At 57.7% G+C, this 19,678-nt stretch overlaps 1 protein-coding gene across 1 annotated transcript in view; it reads right to left on the bottom strand.

Moving 5' to 3' along the window:
- Positions 1–9,705: 9,705 nt before the first annotated feature.
- PLXND1 (plexin D1) overlaps positions 9,706–19,678 on the bottom strand; it is a 39,094-nt gene continuing 29,121 nt past the window's right edge. The window contains 17 exon segments of the mRNA XM_040995238.1: positions 9,706–10,828; positions 11,015–11,089; positions 11,329–11,469; positions 12,188–12,335; positions 13,278–13,441; positions 13,858–13,962; positions 14,186–14,220; positions 14,851–14,917; positions 15,001–15,104; positions 15,696–15,852; positions 15,965–16,111; positions 17,582–17,780; positions 18,136–18,266; positions 18,685–18,750; positions 18,753–18,790; position 19,489; positions 19,541–19,653. Coding sequence (XP_040851172.1) covers positions 10,712–10,828; positions 11,015–11,089; positions 11,329–11,469; positions 12,188–12,335; positions 13,278–13,441; positions 13,858–13,962; positions 14,186–14,220; positions 14,851–14,917; positions 15,001–15,104; positions 15,696–15,852; positions 15,965–16,111; positions 17,582–17,780; positions 18,136–18,266; positions 18,685–18,750; positions 18,753–18,790; position 19,489; positions 19,541–19,653 — 1,808 coding nt within the window. The 3' untranslated portion in view covers positions 9,706–10,711.

Genomic DNA, 19,678 nt, shown 5'->3' on the forward strand with positions numbered 1-19,678 from the left:
GGGACTGCAGGCCTTCGTGGCTGCCCTGGTCACCCAAGGGGCCCCGGTTTACCATCAGCACCTTTAGCCCTTGTGTGTGGAGGCCATCGTAAGTAAGTAACCAAGCATCCCAGCTCAGTCATTTTGCTGGGGAGACGGGGAAAAGGGGCTGAAACCCAGAGAAGTCAAGTCACACAGTACTAGGCACCCAGACTGGTGCTCGCGTTTTCGGAGGCAGGGCTGTAAGGCCCCACCCCCACCCCTTGTGCACCAATCAGCAGCTTGGAGCACTTCCAGCCAATGAGGGCCACCGGTATTTAAGAGGGGCGGGCAGGTCCTGCAGCCTCACACCTGAGAGCAGACCTGGCCACTAGCACTTGCGCCACTGATGGAGTCCGATGCTGTCCCCAGCGACTCCTCCTCTCCCTTGGCTTCGGCGGCAGGCCCGTCCAAGCTGCCGGACCCTACCGAGCGAGGTAAGCCAGGAGACCACCATGTGGCCAGGGCTCTCCTGGGCCTTCGTTCTGCCTTTCTCCTCTTACTCTCCCAGCCTAGCCCCAGCACCTGTGCTAGGGGCTGTTGAGTTTAGCTGCCTTTTGGCGGAAGATTGGAAACCATACCAAGGCCAAGTGGAGCCTGGGGGATGAGCCCAGCTGGAGCCTATTTCCTATCTGGGCGGAGGGGGTAGGAGCTGGGTGCCTTTGAGGCCTGACTGCACTTTAGATTTCAAGCTGTGCCCTTATTTTTCAGCCAACAAGCAACTCGAAGACTCTCCACCAGATAGGAGGTTCCCAGGTGAGTGGGTGAACGACACAGATTTCCCTCACGGAGCTCCTGGTCTGTGCACTGCAGCCACTATGCCAGTGCCTGGGCATGGGCCTTAACATGCTGACCAGAGAGCCTCTGCAAGCAGAGGTGAGCAGAGGACATAGCACAGGCAAAGGCACGGGGGTGGCTGTGCTGGTGGAGTGCCTGGGAGTGCAAGTCCAGAGGCTGGGTGAGGGGACTGGAGAAGATGGGCACTGTGGGCTCTGCTCCAAACATCCTGGCATGCAGCAGGCATTGAATAACTGCTGAATGAGGGACTGAGAAGAGAGGAGAATGCCCTGGGGTGGAACTTTCTGGGCCTGGGGCCTGAGGACCCCTCTGGGAAGCCCTGTGCACTGCTGCTGTGGAGGCTCAGACTCCAGCAGAGGACCCCACTCCCTCTGTGCAGACAGGAAGAGACCCCAAGGGCAGAATGAAGTTCCCGATGCTCCAGGGTGCCTGAACTGGGCCTTTCCCAACCCACAGGCTCTACTTTCGCCACAGGCCCTCCCATACTTGGGGATCCTGCTGGCCAGAGGACCGTGGGAGGCCGATGGGATTATGTCTCTCTACTATTTTGCTCTAGACCTAGAATTTCATTTAAAATAGATTGCCCTGAGACTTTAAATTTTACTAGCTGATCTGAGATCGACATTTCCAAGAGCTACACAGAACTTGTATGTCCTGATACAGCCTCTGCACAGGGCATGACTGATGGCTCCATGGGCTCCACAACCCCAGCTCTGAGGCCCATTTGCAACTGTCTGAGTTACTGCGACAACATTCTCCCGTTTAAAGTGTCAAACAAGGCTCAGTGTTTCACAGAGTTGTGCCATATCTCCCTCACGCATGTGGAGTCTTTATCACCCGCATCACTGGTGGTCACTCCTCCATCCCAGCCCTGGCAAGCACTCAGCTGCTTTCTCCAGCATGGGCTTGCTGATCCTGGAGTTTTTGCAGAAATGGGATCATTGATCGATGGCTTTTTGTGACGTGTTTTTTTTCCCCCTGGGCTCCCTGTTTGTAAGGCTAGTCCTGTGGTCATTTGAAGCCCTTCTTTGTTCCTTTTTGGGGCTGTGCAATAGTCCCTGGGTGGGTCTACACTCTCGAGTGGCCTAGAATCCTTTAGTTACTTCATATTATGACAACATCAAAGCAGGAACAGAAGTGGCTCATCAAGTGGCCTGAGCTTCACCACCCCCCACACACATACATGTCCATCACCACTCCCACAACCACCAGCTGGTTTCAGATGATATACAGGCCAGGTGTATCACCTAGTGTGTTAGCAGCCCAGTATTTGTCTTTAGGCATCAGAACATTTAAAAAGTATTTGCAATGCCACGGGGCCATGGGTGCACCTGAAGCAGTCATAGTGTGTCGTCTTTCCCATTTGGCACCTGAGCAGGGCCCTGCCTATACACTCCCCTTGGCAGGGAGGTCCCCTGAAACGGGTTCTCTTTTCACTTGTAACCACCTGCCTGAGCCCCTGGCTATGCCTTACAGAGGTTATTTGGTGTAGGAAATGGGCCTGATTAAGGTGGTGGTGGTTTTTTAATTAATTTATTTGAAAGGCCATGTTACAGAGAGGGTGGTACACACACAGAGAATTTTCTATCCGTTGGTACACCCCCCAAATGGCCTCAATGGCCAGAGCTGGGCCAGTCCAAAGCCAGGAACCAGGAGCTTCTTCTGGGTCTTCCATGTAGGCATGGGGGCCCAAAGACTTGGGGCCATCCTCGTTTGCTTTCCTAGGTTCTTTAGCAGGGAGTTGGATCAGAAGTTAAGTGGCCGGAACTCGAACTGACACTCATGTAGGATGCTGGTGACAACTTAATCCACTGAGCCATAGCACCACAAACCCCAAGTTTGTTTCTTAAAAGGAATAAGGAGTTGTTTCACAGACAAAAGACTCCCCTTCCTTGGAGTCAGCAGCCCACCCCAGGAGCTCCCAGAATGTCCTCAGGAACACCGCAGGGCTCTGTCCCTTGGCTCCCCAGAGAGCTAGGTGGCAGTGGGTGGACACTGGCTTGGGCTCAAGCCACTGACAGCCACTGTGTGCACTGCAGCCCCCCCTGTTCGCAGGCCAAGGGGCAGCCTCACACAGCACCGCAAACCCACGATGCTGCGCATGGTACTAGAGGCGCTGCAGGCAAGTGAACAGCGCCGAGGCACATCGGTAATGGCCATCAAGCTCTACATCCTGCGCAAGTATCCAACTGTGCACAGCCTGCGCTTTAAGTACCTGCTCAAGCAGGCCCTGGCCACGGGCATGAGCCGTGGCCTCCTCACCAGGCCCCTCCACTCCAAGGCCAAGGGTGCCACTGGCAGCTTCAAAGTAAGACCCTGAAAGGAAGGGGTGGGGAGGCTGGGGCTCCTGGGCTTGGACTAGGTCCCACCTGCTGCCTCCACTGGCCTCTCCTCGACTGTCCTCTCAGTGCTTTCGCTCATGTTGCACGACCTCTGGGGTGTGGGGGCGGGGGAGAGCTCTGGCATCTGTGCCCCTCTGGGCTCCCGTCTGTTCTATTGGTGTCCATTTTTGTCCCTATCTGTTGTTCCCAGAGATCAAGGACTGTGTCCACCATGGTGGCTCTGGGTGCTGGGCAGCCACCCCCCCCCCCCCAAAAGCACTTACAGTAGCCATGGATGTCTCCTACCCTGGCACCTCTAAGAGCCACTCCATTGTCACTGCTCCTGGTCAAGAGGCTCTGAGCAGGCATTGTCCCAGGCTGGCCAGAGCTGGGGGCAGCCCTGGCTTTCCTGAACATTCCGTCCATACCAGGATGGCCTTAGGGACCCAGGCACTGGTCTGTTTTGTCCCCACCACACACAGTGCCCCATCTGGCACAGCTGGTGTGGAACGTCCTTTACATATCCTGTGTGGCCCATCACAGGAGACCCCTTCATCTTGTGGAATTCTTTGGCAGGGTCAGATGGATTGGTGGGGCTGGGAGCAAGAGCAGGGCCCCATGTTCTGTGTGTGCTGCTGGGATGGCAGTGGGGAGCCAAGGGGGCCTGAGGTCAGGGAATGCCCTGGTGATGAGCATGCTCACAGCTCCTGATGCTCACACACCTGCTGGGATGTGCCCACTGTAAGGGTGAGAGGAGTGAAGCTAGTGGGGGTCTCAGGGCTGGAGAGGCTTGGAAGCAGCTAGAGGGGAGCAGATGGCTGTGGAAGGGCAAAGTGGTTGGGGCCTTGGAGTGGGGTCAGAGCTGAGAGCCCAAGAGAACCTAAAGGTAGGTGGTCAGTGAGAGGAGGTGTCTTGAGCCACATCCCTTAGGGGTGACTGAATTTCCCCCACACCCCATCCTGGCCAGGGCTTGGGAGGGGTTCTCCTGCTCCACGCTACACAACCCCTGCTCTCTCTCCCACACCTACTTTCCTGCAGTTGGTGTCTGAGCACAAGAAAACACAACCCAGCAAGGCCAGGAAGGCCAGAAAGGGGAAGGCTGGAAAAGCCGGGAAGGCCAAGGAGCCAGTCTCCAAGAAACCCAGAGAGTCCAGACCAGGCCAGGCTGGACAGGCACACAAGAAGCTGGGTGCCGTGGGGAAGGTGCCTCCTAAGCCAGGTGCAGCCAAGAAGGTCCCCAAGAAAGGCAAAGAGGCCAAAGACATGGAGGTCAAACAGGGCCAGGCCAGGAAGGCTCCCAGGGAGTCAAACAAGGCCACACAGGCCTCTGCTGATCCCAAGAACAAGGAGAAACCAAAGGTCAAAGGCCACAGGAAAAGCCAAGGTAAGTGTGTGAAGTGAGTGTGGTGGGACATGGTGATTTCCGGCTGCTCCTGGGATGGCAAAGAGGGTATTTCCTTTCCCAGTGTATTTCCCTGGAGGGACAGAGAACTCTGAATAGCTGAAGGTTAGAGGGTGACGGGGGCAGATATTCTAAGAGTTGTAAAAGGTCAAGGAAACTCATGCAGCTGGAGCCTGACTCATGCCTGAATTGGGGATCAGGGCAGGCTTCCTGGAACAGGTGACCCAGCCAAGAGAAGAACCTGAGCAGAGGCCTGGGCTGAAAGGAGGTGTCATGCTGAGGACCCACCATTCTGTCCGCAGAGGGCGGAGGAGCCACCGGAGGAGGCCGAGACAGCTGGGGGTTTAGGGTTCTAGAAGGTGACAGGGAGTGGTGGTGGAAGGACGCAGACAGGAGACAGCCAGAGGCACTGATGTTTACTAGTGTGTTCTGGCTGCCCTGCAGAGCACGAGCAACACAGTTGCTGAAACCTTAGGAAGGGACAGGTGCAGGGCTGGGTGTTCCCCTCGTGCCTGGCAAGCACTCAAATCAACTGTCCAGGGAATCTCCAATTACCTTGTGCTGGGTGCCCAGGTGTCCTCAGCACCCCAGGGCTCTGGACACAGGGTTATGGTGCCCAGAAACGATGCAAAGAGTGCTGAAGAAGTGTTTCCCACAGGAATCCTGCCTGCCCCTCCGGGAAAGGCCAAAGCTCCCAGGAAAACCAGTGCCGCCGACAGCAAGAGTTCCAAACCCACAGCCAGAAAGGTGGGTGCCAAGGCGGGGAGGCAGTGTTGGGTTTCTTGTAAAGCACAGTCCACCTGCCTCTCTCTGGCCCACCAGCACCTAGGGGAGTTGCCATCCCCACTTCATAAATGAGGGCCTGAGGCTCAGAAAGGCTTAGCCAAAGCCATCCGGAGCTGGCATCTCACACACACACGCACACACACACACACTCTTTCTCTCTCTTTTTCTGTGTGTGTGTGCATGTCTGAGCTGTGTGACTGGCCCAACCCAGCTCTGGCTCCAGTTCTGGTTCCCTCTTGCAGGTCAAGAACAGTGGTGTTGCTTCCCCGACTAAGAAGAAGACAGCAGCCAAGGCCCCTGAAGTGGCAGCAGCCTCAGGGCGTAAGGAGAGGCCCAAAGCCAAGGCCAGCACTTCCACTAAGGGCCAAGGGTCCAAGACTGGGTATGCACACCTGGCTGGGGAGCCAAAGGCTCCCAGAAATTCGAAAAAGCCTGGGCTGTCTGCCAAGGCCTCAGCACCCAAGGCCTCAACATCCAAGAAGGCGAAAGCCAGGAGCTCGGGGCCCAGCTGAAGAGGTGCAGGCCAGCTGTGATTTTATCTTCCACAAAGCATCCCTCTATTTAACAGTGACCTATTTATTAATAAAGGCTCTGCTTCTTTGCAAATGGGTGTTGGTAGAGGCTGTACTTGGCCACTTGGTGCCTTGTCGGCACCTACTGAGTACCGGCTGCTCACCTGACAAGGCAGGTTGGAAGAAGTTAGCAGCTGAGGATTTGGCCCTCAGGATGGACAAGCAGCCCTGGGAGGTGGGTTGATCCCAGCCCTGAGATCTGGGTCTACTGCCAGGAAGAGGAGGTGGCTTTTGGCCTTAAAGGCTAAGTAGCAGGTGCCACACACATGGAGGAGAGCCGGGCCTTACAGGCAGAGGGCCCTGTGTGAAGGTTGAGGTTGGAAGGTGTGGCTGAGACAGGAATGTCAGGGAGAGTGTGCAGAGATGCACCTTGTCTTGGGGGGCAGGGGGAACTGAAGAGGGTCATCACAGGATGTGGTATGTTGAGAAAGAGGTGCTGTGGAAGGGAGCTGAGGCTTGTGGGACTGTTAGTCACAGTACCTTCTGGGGGAGGGTCGGGGCCAGGCAGGCCTAGGAGCTGGCTGATGCTTTGGGGAGAGCAGGAAAGGCGTCTCTGAGAAGGGCCAGGAGACAATGTTGTGGGGAGAAGATTGTGGCAGCTGGCGGCAGAGAGATGTGCAAAGGCCCTGGGGTGGGAGCATGGTTGAAGGCTCAGGCGGCTAGATATTGGCAGTTGTGGAGATGCACCCCTCCATGGTGCCCTGGCTGTATCCGGAACATTCCTCCCATGAGTGACGGAGTCTGAGTTCCTGTCCCTCCAGCTGCTTCAGCTCCCTGCCTTCAGAGATCAGCTACTTTCCTTTTATGTTTTCTGGTTGGTTTTTTAATGTGCTTTCTCTTATAACTCAGCCATCATGCTATGCAGAAGTCCACACAATTGTGGAAAGGATCTGAGGCACCCCAACGTTCAGTCCCCCGCAAGTTCTCTGACCAGTTCGCTCTGACCAGGACTGTGAAAGGTCCATCTTTCAGTGCTAGCTGAGTGGCCCTGGCTACCACCTCGTAGAACAGGACCAGCCTTCCCCACCAGGCCTTGCCCCACCGGCTCCCCGATGATGCACCTGGAAAAGCAGCTCAGGATGGTCTGAGTACTTGGGCCCCTGTATTCACATGGGAGACCTGGAAGAGAGTTCATGGTTCCTGGCTTTGGCTCGACCCAGCCCTGTGGGGAGTGAGTCAGGGGCTAGAAGACCCCACCCTTTCTCTGCTATTGCCTTTCAAAATAAATATTTTAAAAATAAGCCGGGCCTAGCACGATAGCCTAGTGACTAAAATCCTCACCTGAATGCACTAGGATCCCATATGGGCTTCGGTTCGAATCCCAGTAGCCCCTCTTCCCATCCAGCTGCCTCATTGTGGCCTGGGAAAGCAGTGGAGGATGGCCCAAAGCCTTGGAAGCTTGAACCCATGTGGGAGGCCTGGCAGAAACTCCGGGCTCCTGGCTTTGGATTGGTTCAGCTGTAGCCATTGTGGCTGCTTAGGGAGTGAATCAATGGACAGAAGATCTTCCTCTTTGTCTCTCCTCCTCTCTGTATATCTGACTTTGCAAAAAAAATTTTTTTTCTTTTTTTAAAGCCAGCAAAGAACCGAGGGCCAGGTTGGCTGGGAAACTGAGGTGGTGGTCCCTCTGGTCTTGGGCTGCCTCCATAACCGAGTCACTGACAGGTGCTGGAAGCTACTGGCAGCGGTGAATCGGCAAGAGCAATGGTGCTGGGGGTTAATCATCAGAATGAACCATTAGGACAAAGCAAAGTGGAGGGACTGCAGGGGACATGGCGAAAGGGGGAAGCCAGGATGGAGGACAGTGACAGTGAACGCAGGTGATAGTGGCTCTAGTAGGTGGTAGGGGAGGTAAGAGGTATGCTGCTGTTGTGCAAGGAAGCAGGGGTGAAGTGTGACCCCAGCAAGGGGCTGCCTGGATGAGGTCTCTGCCCTCGGGAAGAGGAGATCTGTGCCAGGGAGGGGGGTGGGCTGGAGAGAGTTGAATGGGGGTCAGTGATGGGTCTTGGGAAGGTGAGGCAACAGGTGAACTGAAGCTGACCAAGGAGTTACTCCCTTAGGGACTCTCCCTATAGCTTTGCCTGCCTGTGCCTGTGATGGCTTCCCAGGAGGTGGCCCCAGGAGCATCACGAGCAGATGGTGAGGCTGGCACTTCTCTGTAAGGGCCTGCCTTTGCCTAGCCTGGCAGTGGAGGAGCCGCCTTCCCTGGGTGACACAGGAAGCATTAGACCCTGGTTAGTCACCACCCCCTCCCCCAGGGCATGCAGCCCAGTCTTCCTTGACCCTCAGATGGGGATTCGGCACCTCATCTAGGGCCCACAGCTGCCAGGGCTCCAGACCAGGGCAGGAGGGAGCCCGGGGAACTGGGATACCTACTCCATGCTGGGAAGTGACCCCCGAAAGTGAGGCTGCCCCCACTAGTGAACATATCTCTGCATTTCAAGAAGGAGCCGCATGTTAATCAGACATTAAGACAGGCTGCGGAATACTTAATGACATCCAAAGATGTTCCTGACATATTGGTGCATGGCAGGGGGGAGGGGCAGAATCAGGTGGCAAAGCTGTCTTGTCCTCTCGGATTCTGGTTCTGTTCCTTGGTGCCACCCACATAAGCCCGGGATCTGGAGCCTGGTTTTGGTGCCATCAGCCTTGCCAGGGTCAGCGGCTTCCACTCCCTCCCTGGTGTGTGTGTGCTCCCAGGGCGACAAGTGTTTCATGCAAGAATCACACCCTCCCCTGTGCCAAAAATCCTATCAGTTGAGATGATCACTTCAGCTAGAAAAATCTGTTGCTTAATAAGAAGGAATCAATGCACAGAATAGAAAGTTCCAGAGCTAAAGCAGCTCTCCACCCCAAGCCATTAGGGAAGGAAGCTATTTTTAAGGCGAAAGACTGCTTGCTTTTCACCTTGCCGTTCCGTGCTCATTAATTCTGGAGCTGGTATTTTGTGGGATTCTGTTTAGATTTCACAACTTTTTTTTTGTTGTTCTAGTTCTTGATAAGTGTGTGTCTTGCTGTTTTGCCTTTCTAAAATGAAACCAGTGACTGAAGTTGCTGTGAATTTGGAGGTGGGCTTTCCTGTGGCTGGGGGATGAACATCTTCCCCAGGCCTGGGGCCAGGTGGGTGGGCTGGAGGGGTGTGTGTGTGGCATCCACCACTCCGATTCCTCATTGTCCCACAGGGAATGGTGTAGGGTGACGCTGGCGTTGAAGAAAGTACTAGTTTCTTGTACTGAAAACTGGGGTTCAGGATCCATGTTGTTTAAGGTCAGTGAGAAGTTCAGGACCACTACGTGAAAGTCACTTTTGACCCTCCATTCCTCTGGGGACCACTGTGGGGACTCCAGCTTGAAGGGAGCATAGAACAGAAAGAGGAAGAGCCTGTGTAGCCTGCACCAGGCTTTCCCGCTCCCTTGCTGGGGAATTCCCCAACCTCCTCAGACACTCTATTTTCCCCATCTATAGGCAGGGTCCACAGGACATGCCTCTGAGACCTGTTACAAAGAATAGAGCCCACCCCATGGCAGGCAGCACCCAGCAGCAGGGCTAGCTTCCTGGAGGTTCCATGGGTGCCCGTGGATCGCAGGGAGCACCTACTGTGAGCCAGGCTCACAGCATGCACCTGTGTGTGCAGCCACAGTACCTTACACTTTCTACTCAGCCTCCTGTTCCAAGCTTAGCCAGCTGTCTACAGAAGCCCCAGACCCCATGGCAGGCACCAAGGGTTCCTTCTCCCCTCCCCCTGCGCAGCACTCCCCCGCATCTTAGGACAAAGGCCGGACGGAGCCCACAGCAGGTTTTCCCCATCAGACTTTTATTATAAAGAAATTTCCAGAGAGTCCTGCCCCTACCAATCCTGCTCCAGGGTAGGGGTGAGGGGGACTGCGAATCAGGCCAGCACTGGCTGGGGGACCGCAAGAGGGCCCTTGGGGGCCAATGCTGCAGAACGGGGCGGGGAGAGCTTTCTCAGGGTGCGGAGGGTCTCTGCCAGGCAGGCCACTCCGGAGCAGCCATTTCCAGTGTTGCATCAGGTGGGGGAGCCCTGGGGGCCCCTCCCCAGGTCCTCTGCAGGTGGCAGCTATTCACAGTTGGCGCGCAAGAAGGGTTGGTTTTTTTTTTTTTTTAATATATAAAAGCTTTGTTTTTTAAAAAACAACAGTGACAACAAAAAGTGGTGCTATCTTTAGAAACACTTCCAGCAAGTTTGAGTAGCCCAGCTACAGCCTTGGTGCATCTCAACCCCTCCCCCTCCCGGAGGTCAGCAGCCTCCCACCTCGGTGCCAGCCCCTCTCCCTCCATCTCTTCGGCCCCCTGCCTCCTCTGGGGCAGTGAGCACTGCCTACTCCACCAACACCATCCACCCGTCTGCCCACTGCCAGGGGCCCCTCTGGGGGCAGGAAGTGGAGCAGGGTGTATCAGGTGGCTGAAGCAGAAACTGATGGTGGGCTGGCTCAAGGAGGCCTCCCCTTGCAACAGTGTGGATGAGGTAGTGTTTCTGGGCCCAGCGATCTGTTCTCCCCATTGTACACCCACCGGCCACCCCTGTGCTGGTGGACAGGGGGATCCGCACCAGGAACTGGCTGTGGCATTCAAAGTTCCAGCCCAGAGGCTCATCCGGGGGCAGTTGGAGGGGATGGAGGCCTCTGCCTGGCTCAGGAGGGGCCCCCTCTTGTTCCTGCCTGTCCCAAGCCCTTGCTGCTGGTCCCTTCCCAGCTTGAGCCAGAGGCACAGGAAATCAAATACAATGGGGCTGGGGTTCCGGGTGGCAGCAGCAACAGCAGCAGTGGCTCGACAGGCTCCTTTCCAGGTGTGGCTCAGGCCTCGCTGTAGCACTCATAGATATTATCCTCCATCAGGGCCACCACCTGCTCAAACTTGTGCTGTAGCTGTGTCCGCCGGGCCGTGGGGTTGGCCTCCAGGGCCGCCATGATCTGCGGGCAGAGCAAGCAGGGGTCAGTAGGGCATAACACACGACCCCATTGTCTAATGCCACCACCGCTGGAGACCGGCCCTAAAGTCCAAGGGTCCCTGGACACCGGGGGAAGGCGCCTGGGAGAACGCAACTGGATAGGGCGGAAGCGGAAGCAAAGAGCTGGCATGCGCGCCAGGTCGCTCACCTGAGGACGATATCGCTTGGCGTATTTATAAATCTCCGCCATGGCCACGTTGGTGTTGAACTCATTCTGGTATTTCTAGGAGAGGCCAGGAGGGGAAAGCTGCCGTCACCTCAGGTGGCTCAAACTCAAGCTGTCACGCAGGCGGAGCCATGCACACCCCCAGGCACCCAAGCCCTGTGGGTGGAGATGGCTTCCCTGGCCTAGAATTCCCACCCGCCACAGCTCAAGGAAACCCCACCATGCCCTGCTTTGCTGCTCCGGCATCCAAGCTGCAACACCCCCAGAGGCCGCCCGGCAAGGCCCCAGAGGCGCACCCGCGACTCCTCGGCCAGGTGAGCGTTCATCTCTTGCTCGCTGAGCGGCGTCATGTCCTGGATCTGCTTGTAGTAGCGCTGCACGATCTTGCGGTACTCGGGGATCTCTTTGGCATACAGGAGCTTGTTGGTTGGCGAGTCCTGGGCCGAGAGTGGCACAGCGAGATGCTTCAGGCCTGTTCTGTGGCTGAGCCTGCCTCCTGACTGTCTGGTCCTAAGTGTCCCCACATGGCAGCCTTACTTGGTTTTTTGGGGGCTGTCAATGACCTGCAGGAGGACCTGGTTCTTCTAATCTAGGGGAAAGCGCGCTGGGGACCCACCAGATCTCGGTTGCTCGCACACAGCTGGTTCTGTGTACATCCTGGCTAGGGTTGTGGGTGTTGGGACGGTTGCTGGCTTCCGAGGCCACAATGTGCTAAGTAGCTGCCTGGTCCTAGTTGGTCACTGGTCATGGGTGTCCTGCTTTCTGAGACTGTGGAAGCCAAGGCATTTCTCTTTCTCGAGGTCTGTCTCTGTGATTCACGTGCTCAACGCGCCAGGAGCCATTAGGTCTAATGATGCGATGTCTTTCAGGTGCACTGCATCACTGCCCTTCCCCTGCCGGCCTGAGGCCTGCCTGCCTCCCACACAGCACTATACTGGGCCTCCACACACCTGGCCATGCAATATCACCATTCAAGGCTGGTGCCGTACACACCTGAGGCAGGTGCAGCCAGGGTCCTGTGACACCAAAGTTCTGGCTATAGGTGCCAGGTTCTGGGTGTCTTCCCATATTTGAGCAACCCCACTGGCACCTGAACCCTTCTACCCCATCCCCTACATCCCTGGGGTCCAGGTTGCCTCCAGCAGCACAGCTGACCTTGCCTAGCTGTAGGTCAGAGATAGAGCAGGCGTCGATGAAGGCTTGGGCGATGACCGACAGGCAGGCATCGATGTGGTCTGTCTTGTCAATGTCAAAGACGAACTGGGGGTTTTTCAGGATGTTCACCCAGAAGCGGAGGGGAAGGCTAGCAGGGAAGGGGAGAAGAGGAAAAAATGCTAAGTCCTGGGGGTAGTGGAGCAACAGGGGAGAGGGCAGCTGAGGGACAGAGAAAGAGTCCCACTGGGCAGTGCTGGCTTTGCCCCTGGGGCCCATGGAGCATCCTGGATGTGGCTTTCAGAATCCTGGTTTGCTCCTCCCTGGTGGCTGATGGGGCACGGCTGGGAGCTGGGGCTGCAGAGGGGCTGGCACCAGGGCCTGGCCAGTCTAGCCTCCTTGCAGCCCTGTCCCTCGTGGGGCCTCCAGGGAGCTTCAGGCCAGGTCCTGGTTCTCATTAGCAGCCACCCCCACCCCACTCACATCCAGGCAGGGCAGCTCCTCCTCCAACCGTGCCGGCAGCAGGAGGCCCAGCAGCGCCAAGCAAAGGCAGGGCTAGGTGGGTGGGGCCTGGATGCTTGCCCTTGGCCTTGGGAGGCCAGGCAGAGTTGCTGACATCCTCCAACCCCTCCCCTCAGGGCCACCAGTGACTCAGCAGCCTTGGCCCCCATAAAGACCCCTAAGCCCTGAAAAGTACCCGCAGCTGGCCAGAAAATGCTGGTGAGTGGCATTGTTTTCTGAGAGCTGGGCTGCACTTTGTACCCACTTCTTGGCAGGACCCACGACCCCAAAAGCTAAGCTGTGCCTTCAAGGAGGGGCTGCGGGGCCGGCTCTGGGGTTGCAGTCACTCGGGGCTGCTTCTCTAGGAGCCTCAGTCTGGGAATTGAGGCTGAAGGTGCTGCCCAAGTTGGCAGGAGGGAGAACTGCAGTGACTGCCCCACTTAGAAGATGTGTGGGCACTGGGTGACCTCCTTCCAACAGTTCAGGTGGGGAGAAGCTGAGGCAGAGCAAGGTGAAGGGTCACCAGTGGGAAGAGCCAAGCAGAGCCTGAGTGACCCCGGTGTGCACCGGGCACAGCCCAAGCCGCTCACACCTGTTGGTCTTCCAGATGTGCAGGGTGTCAGGGTCTGAGATCCCCCGCTTCTCGGCCTGCTCCTCCAGGAAGTCAAAAAAGTACTTGACAGCCAGTGGGGGCTTGTCTTCCCGGATGCTCAGAATGGCTTTGAAGAGATCATCCAGAAACTTCTGCAGAGTGCCCTGTGGGGGGTGCAAGGTTAACCCTGTCAGCCCGTGGCCACACAGAGAGACCAGGTGGGCACTCATGATGGGGTTCATGAAGCCCATCGTGCTTAGGCTGGTGAGTGGGGCTGCTGTGTGACATTAGGCTGGTCCCCTAACTTCTCTGTGCCTCAGTTTTCTGGTCTGGGAAGTGGGTTAGCAGAAGCTACCTCATAGGGGTCCTTCCAACACTGGGGCACAGCATAGGGAATGGTAGAGGCAGACCACAAGCTGTAGCTACTGACTGTGCCACCAAGCCATGAGACGTGGGACACTGCTGACCCTCTGCTGTCCCCGCCTATTACACAGGCCATGCCAGAAGCTGTCCTCAGCCTCTCACCCCAGAGCTCCTCCAGCACCCCAACCGCCTCATTGCCAGGGGAGGCCAGGCCCACCTTGGTGGACAGCAAGCGGGTCAGGTAGATCTCGGGGAGCACCTTCTTGCGGTGGCTCTGCCGGTGGGACTTCTTGGGCTCCGCCAGCTCATCCGTGGGCAGCACCTGAGGGCCCAGCCATCCCCAGGGGAGGTTTAGTCCTACACCCAGAGCCAGCCAGCTCTTCCCGAGCACCTGGGTCCCTTTGAGAGGGTGTCCCATCCCTGCTCCCCAAGGCACGCCTTTCTCAGGGCCTGGGAGGACTTTTCCCAGAGGCCCAGGGAGGCAGCAAGCCAAGGCCACGCCCAGAGAGGGGCTGGCTCCCTGGGGCTGGAGGCCGGGCACTCACCAAATGGAAATACTTCTCTGTATCCAAGTCTTTCACTGCAAGAGGAAAACACACGCGATAAACAAACAAGGGAGAGGAGGAGGGTGGGGGAGGGACATGGTCAGAGAAACAGAGAGCAAAGGACAGACTCAGAGACGGAGAGATGCAAAGAGAAGTGGGACAAGGAGAGGCACGAGGTTCAGGAAAAGTGGGGGGTGGGGTGGTTGGGTGGGCAGAGCGACTGCCTTCACGCACCCCACAATGCCCAGAGCCTACTCTCAACCTCAGGGGAGAACCCCAAGACCCGCAGGAGCCCAAGCCTCTGGGCTTGGCAGTTCAGCCCCAGGGCGTCTGAGAGCCTAGCCCAGATCCCATCTGGGTTTGCCTGGCCTCCACCGCCGGCCTGGCCACTGCCCAGACCCCCTGGAACAGCAGGCTGCCCTCCTGGGAACTCTCTCCAACAGGAGATAGACTTGGGAAGGCCTGGCTGCAGGCCCTATGCGAGCAGCGCTGGGTCAGAGGAGGCTAACCCAGCCCCAAGCCTCACCAAGGAGGCCTCTGCCCAGCCCTGTCCTGCCCTTCTGGAGCCATAGTTTCCCCACTGGGGCTGCTGACCCAGGCATGGGATGGAAAATTCAAATCCCACCCCCCACCGCCACCGCCTTGCCAGTTCTGCATGGTGCTACCTCGGCCCAGCGAGTTGCTGTCCTTCTTGTCCGTTAGGCTCATGGCCAGGGAGGCACCCTCGGGGATCTGAGAGGAGAGGAAAGGCCAGGTCAGAGGGCAGAGGTTGAATGGGCAGGGCAGCACAGGGCGCGGGGGTTGGCATACCACACCTTGTAGTGGGCCAGGGTATTGAGCTTCTTGCGGCCGTCCTCCACCACTGAAGTGTCGTCCAGATCCCGCAGGATGTAGCTCTGTGTGCTTGAGGCAAACCACTCTGGGGTGCGGGGAGGGAGGCAAGGGGCCAAGTCAGGGCCCAGGACAGGTGTGGGCTCAGCCTACCCTGAGGGAAGGCTGTAGCTCTCTTCTCTGGTACTTTGTCTGTACCTCAGTTACCCAATCCATAAAATGGGGAGGTGGAAAGACTAAGGGAGAAGGCATGTGGGGGGTTGTCTAAACTGAAGGTGTCGGGAAGGGAAGGCTGGAGTGGGGACCCGGAGTGGCTGCCCAGCAAAGCCTCTTTCCACAAGCCAGCCCAGTGGGTTGCCGGGAGGTCTCTGTTCCTTGTGGACAACATCACACCTGTCTGCTCAACCTAACAGCCCTCTGCTTGCACGGGGGCTGCACCCAGTGACTGGCTCAGGAAAGGCCTGTGGGGAGCAGTGGCCCCAGCGTCCTGTCTTAGCAGGACTTCAATGTGTGGAGCAGAATCCACTCCCATGTGCTTTCTGCTTTTGCCTGTGGTTTGTGCACACCCCGGGACCTGTCTTCTGCAGACAAGGATTTCTTCATCTGATCATTTCAAAGAGTCCCAGGTCTGGAGTGAAGGGAGCGACCCTACTCTGAGACGCCCCGCTCACCCACCCACCCAGGTCGACGTCCTCTGCGCGTGGCCATTGTGAATAGGGCACGTTCTTGCAGAAGGCTTCCAGAATCTTCTCCTTCACCTGCGTCAGTGTGTCAGTGTCCATGGCCCGCACGCTCAGCGAGTCCATGCCACAGCCCTGGAAGGACACGTTCAGGTTCTGCAGGAGAGAGGGGAGCCAGAGGGGGAGGTCAGCGAGCCATGGCCACGGCAGCCATGCATGGGCACCCAGGACCACCCAAGCTGCCACCGACAGCGCCCGGCCTGCTCACTCGGGGCTTGGCCTCGATGTTCTCGCGCAGCAGCCACTCCTCGTTGAGTGTGTAGCGGGCCTTGCCCGTGATGGCGTCAATGGAGCCCTTGTTCACCTGCTGCTTGATGGCGCACAGAAGCAGGAAGAACGGCTCCCCAACTGTTTCCTGGGGTACAATGGAGCTGTCAGGGACCAAGGCCCAGACTCCCCACTATTCCCAGCCCCCACTCCAATGCCTGCAGGCTGTCTGTCCTGTTCCCTCTTGGAACTGCGTGGCCTCTCGAAGGACCCTGTGCCATCTGCACTGTGTGCTTGGGGCAAGGAGGCTGCCCAGGGTTGCCCAGCTGGACTTGAAATCCATGTCCACTTACTCGTACTTTGTGGGGGCCTTCTGGCATGAAACCAAGGAGGAGGGACCCGTATGCAGACGTGGCCTCAAGTGACCCAAATCCCAGCCTGACCAGGTGGGGGTGGAGGGGCAGCTCACACCCTGTTCCTGCCCACCCCTGGGTTCAGCAGGGACTGAGGGCTGTCAACTGCCCCCAGGGATTTTCACGGTTATGGTAGAGCAGGTGGTCCACACGATCCGCTTACTGTGGACATTTAAGTGAAACCGTGAATTGTTTTAAAGAGGAAAACCCATTAAGTGTGTGAGGCCGATTTGGCAAAGAGTGAAGTGAGCCTGCCAGCCTTATCCCAAGCCAATGCTCTGGGGTGAGAGAGGGCATGCCTGCTTTCTAAAGGCCTGCCTGGAGCCACACGCAGAGACTGGGGGCCCAGGGCCAGACTCATGGCACCCACAGAGTCCCTGCTGCAGCCCTGATGGCCCAGAGGGAGGCAGCTGGCAGGAGAGCGGAGCACCAAGCACTGGCTCCCCTCCCAGGCCCAGCAGTGCTCCCCATTACCCATGTCTAGGAGGATCCACCAGACAGCACAACCCAGAGAGGGCAGCAATACCCCCAGGGCCATGTGACCAAGCTGTGTCAGAGCCAGGATTGAGCCCAAGATATGTGAGGCCCTGGTTCTGAGCTCTAGCCAGGCCTCTGCCCTTCTCCCCTGATGGCCCCTGGCCTGGGTCACCAGAGGGTAGCTGGGGGTGAGCTGGGACCGGAGGCTGGAGTGTCCCGTTTGACAGAGGCAGATACAGCAGGCCCTGACCGCAGGTCCACTGTCCTCGCATTCCTAGGCCTTCCTTCAGGTCCTTCCATGAACACTGCCCTTCCCATCCACTGCCCACACCGTGCCTGGGCTGAGCACCTTCCCCAGCCCCTCCCTAGCTTGGCAACACTATCTCCAGGCATCCCCACTGGACTGCCCAGCCAGGCGCAGGGCCACCTTGGGTATGTAGCATCCCCCTCTGCGTATCTCAGTGTCTGGGGCCGCCTCTCACCTCCCTCCTGCTGAAGCCACAAGGGTATCCAGGACAGGGCCAGGTCTGCTCTCCCTCCTGCACCCACAACAGAGGCTCAAAGATGGCCCAGCAGGGGCAGCCTCTGTTCTGTCCCGAGGGAGCTCTGAGCCCTTTGCTGTCAGCCTGCCGTGCCTGCTGGGAGCCTCAGTTTCTCCGGGCATGTCCCAGCCCATCCCTCACCCCCACCATGGCAGTCTCTTTCGGGGCCCTCACAAGCGGCCTCACCCGCAGGCAGCTGTACATGCAGATGGACATCCAGTTGGTGAGCATCTTTTCCACCACTGACTCGGTGCGCCGCAGCATGAGCTTGGGGTTCTTGGCGGCCGAGGCGTCGATGAGGTCTACCAGTAGCTCCTTCATGATGCTCGTGTAGTACTCAAGCTTGCCATGCAGTGCAATGGTCAGCAACGAGGCCAGACTGCACCTGCAGGCAGCAGCTGGCATCAGCACTGGCACCCCTCGATGGACACCTCATCAATGTTGCCGTCAAGCCCACACATGTGCCTGGAGGACCAGCTCCTGTAAATGGGCTGAGTGGGCTGGAACTTGCCTGGCTCAGAAGTACCCTTTGCTGATGCCCACAGCTGCACCCTGACAAGAGGTGCATGCCGTGGGCATCCAGGCCTGGCACAGGCGGGAAGAGGAGACAGGGCACAATGCCAGGAAGTGCAGCTGCCGAGACAGTGGTGATTTGCAAAAGCCACAGCCTTAGGTCCTTGAGGTCTGGCAGGAGGATGTGGGCCCTGCCTTCCACCCAGGGGCCCCACCGAGGGGCTGACCTGTCGCGCACCGCGAAGTCCTTCTGCTGCTCCAGGGCGTGCACGAAGACAACGAGGAAGTGCTTATTGCTGAGCAGCGAGGAGAACAGGCTGATGCCCTCCTCCATGTTGGGCCTGCAGCTCTCTGGGACCTGTGGGAGCAGTTGCTGGTGAGGAATTCAAAAGGGCCCAGGAACCCTGCCTGGCTACCTGGATGCCTCCTGGGATGGACAACTCACTATGTATCCCAGGGGCAGTGCCTCCTGGCTCCCTGTGCCTGGGAACCATGGCTTAGCTGCATTGAACAGTGGTGCCCAGAAACGAGTCAGGGTAACCCAGCATCTCCGTGTGGTGGTCTTTCATCTTCCATTCTCTCAGCAGCAGGGGGAATGGGCCCCAGTGGGGTAGGGGTCAGCACTGATAACACCTTGAATATCTACTGGGATGGGAAGCTCACTACCTTCCAGGGACAGGTGCCTCCCAGCTCCTCACTGCTGAAGGGCTGAAGCAGCTGGACAGAGAGGCCCATGGTTGCTCTTTAGCAGCCCGGTGTATGTATGGGGTACTCACCTTCCATTCGCCCAGCAGTGGGTGGGTCTCTTGCACCGGGGAGCTACCCTGGGGAGTGAGTAAGGGTGGGAAGGCAGGATTTAACACTCTCCATAAAGAAAGGAACCTAGCCAAAGGACCCCAGACTCTCAACAGACCGAGAGGGGCACCAATCTGGGTTGGGAAAATCTCCATAGCAACAGAAGCAGAGGGCCAAGCCTAGGGGCCTGTGGAATGGTATGGGGGGCTTTCCTAGAAGGCTTCTAGAGGGGGTCGCACACAGAGGAACCAGCGTGAGGCAGTGCAAGATGGCGCAAGGCTTCAGTGGATGCAAAAGCAGCTCAGTGTGTGTGGGGAAGCTGAGGCAGAGTGGCTGAAGAGAGCCAATGTCTGGGTTCATGACAACCAGTGTGGCTCGACATGGGCTGCTAGCTTCTGCTGTCAAATGGGGAACCGTGTGGACAGGGAGGGTCCTGACCACAGTACACATGCCCCTGGAACTCAGGAGGAGTGGCACAGCACTATGCACAGCAGGAGGAGTCGTGGAGACCAAGAGGAGCCTGCTTGGGCAGGGACCCAGATGTGAGAGGTGGCAGAGAATTTGTGGACTGGGATCCCTGATCCCTGCCACAGTGCAGAGAGAAATGAGCCCAGCACCGCAAAAAGGAGACAGGGGGCAGCAGCTGTCTTCTGTGGGTGGGCAGTCAAGCATCAGTTTGCAGGAAGTGGCAGGAGACACTGGGCCCCCCTCCCTTGGCAGGCAGGGCTGTTGAGGACAGGTGTGCAGGTTCTGCCCTGCTCAAGGCCGACACTGCACGGAAGTACACTGGAGGCTGGCCCAGCCCTGTGAGCTACAGGCATGGGTTCCAGGGCTGACCTTGGGGAAGAAGGTGCGGGTCACGAAGTGCTTGTACTCCAGGAAGGGGATGCCCTGGCTGCGGTTCAGCTCCTTGGTTAGGTCCGTCATGTCTGTCTGCAGTTCTGCGAAGCCTGGCAGCAGGACGGGTGGGCGGGC

Source organism: Ochotona curzoniae, unplaced genomic scaffold, assembly GCF_017591425.1.
Source record: "Ochotona curzoniae isolate NIBS_2020 unplaced genomic scaffold, NIBS_Ocur_1.0 contig_908, whole genome shotgun sequence".
In the NCBI taxonomy this organism is placed as follows: domain Eukaryota; kingdom Metazoa; phylum Chordata; class Mammalia; order Lagomorpha; family Ochotonidae; genus Ochotona; species Ochotona curzoniae.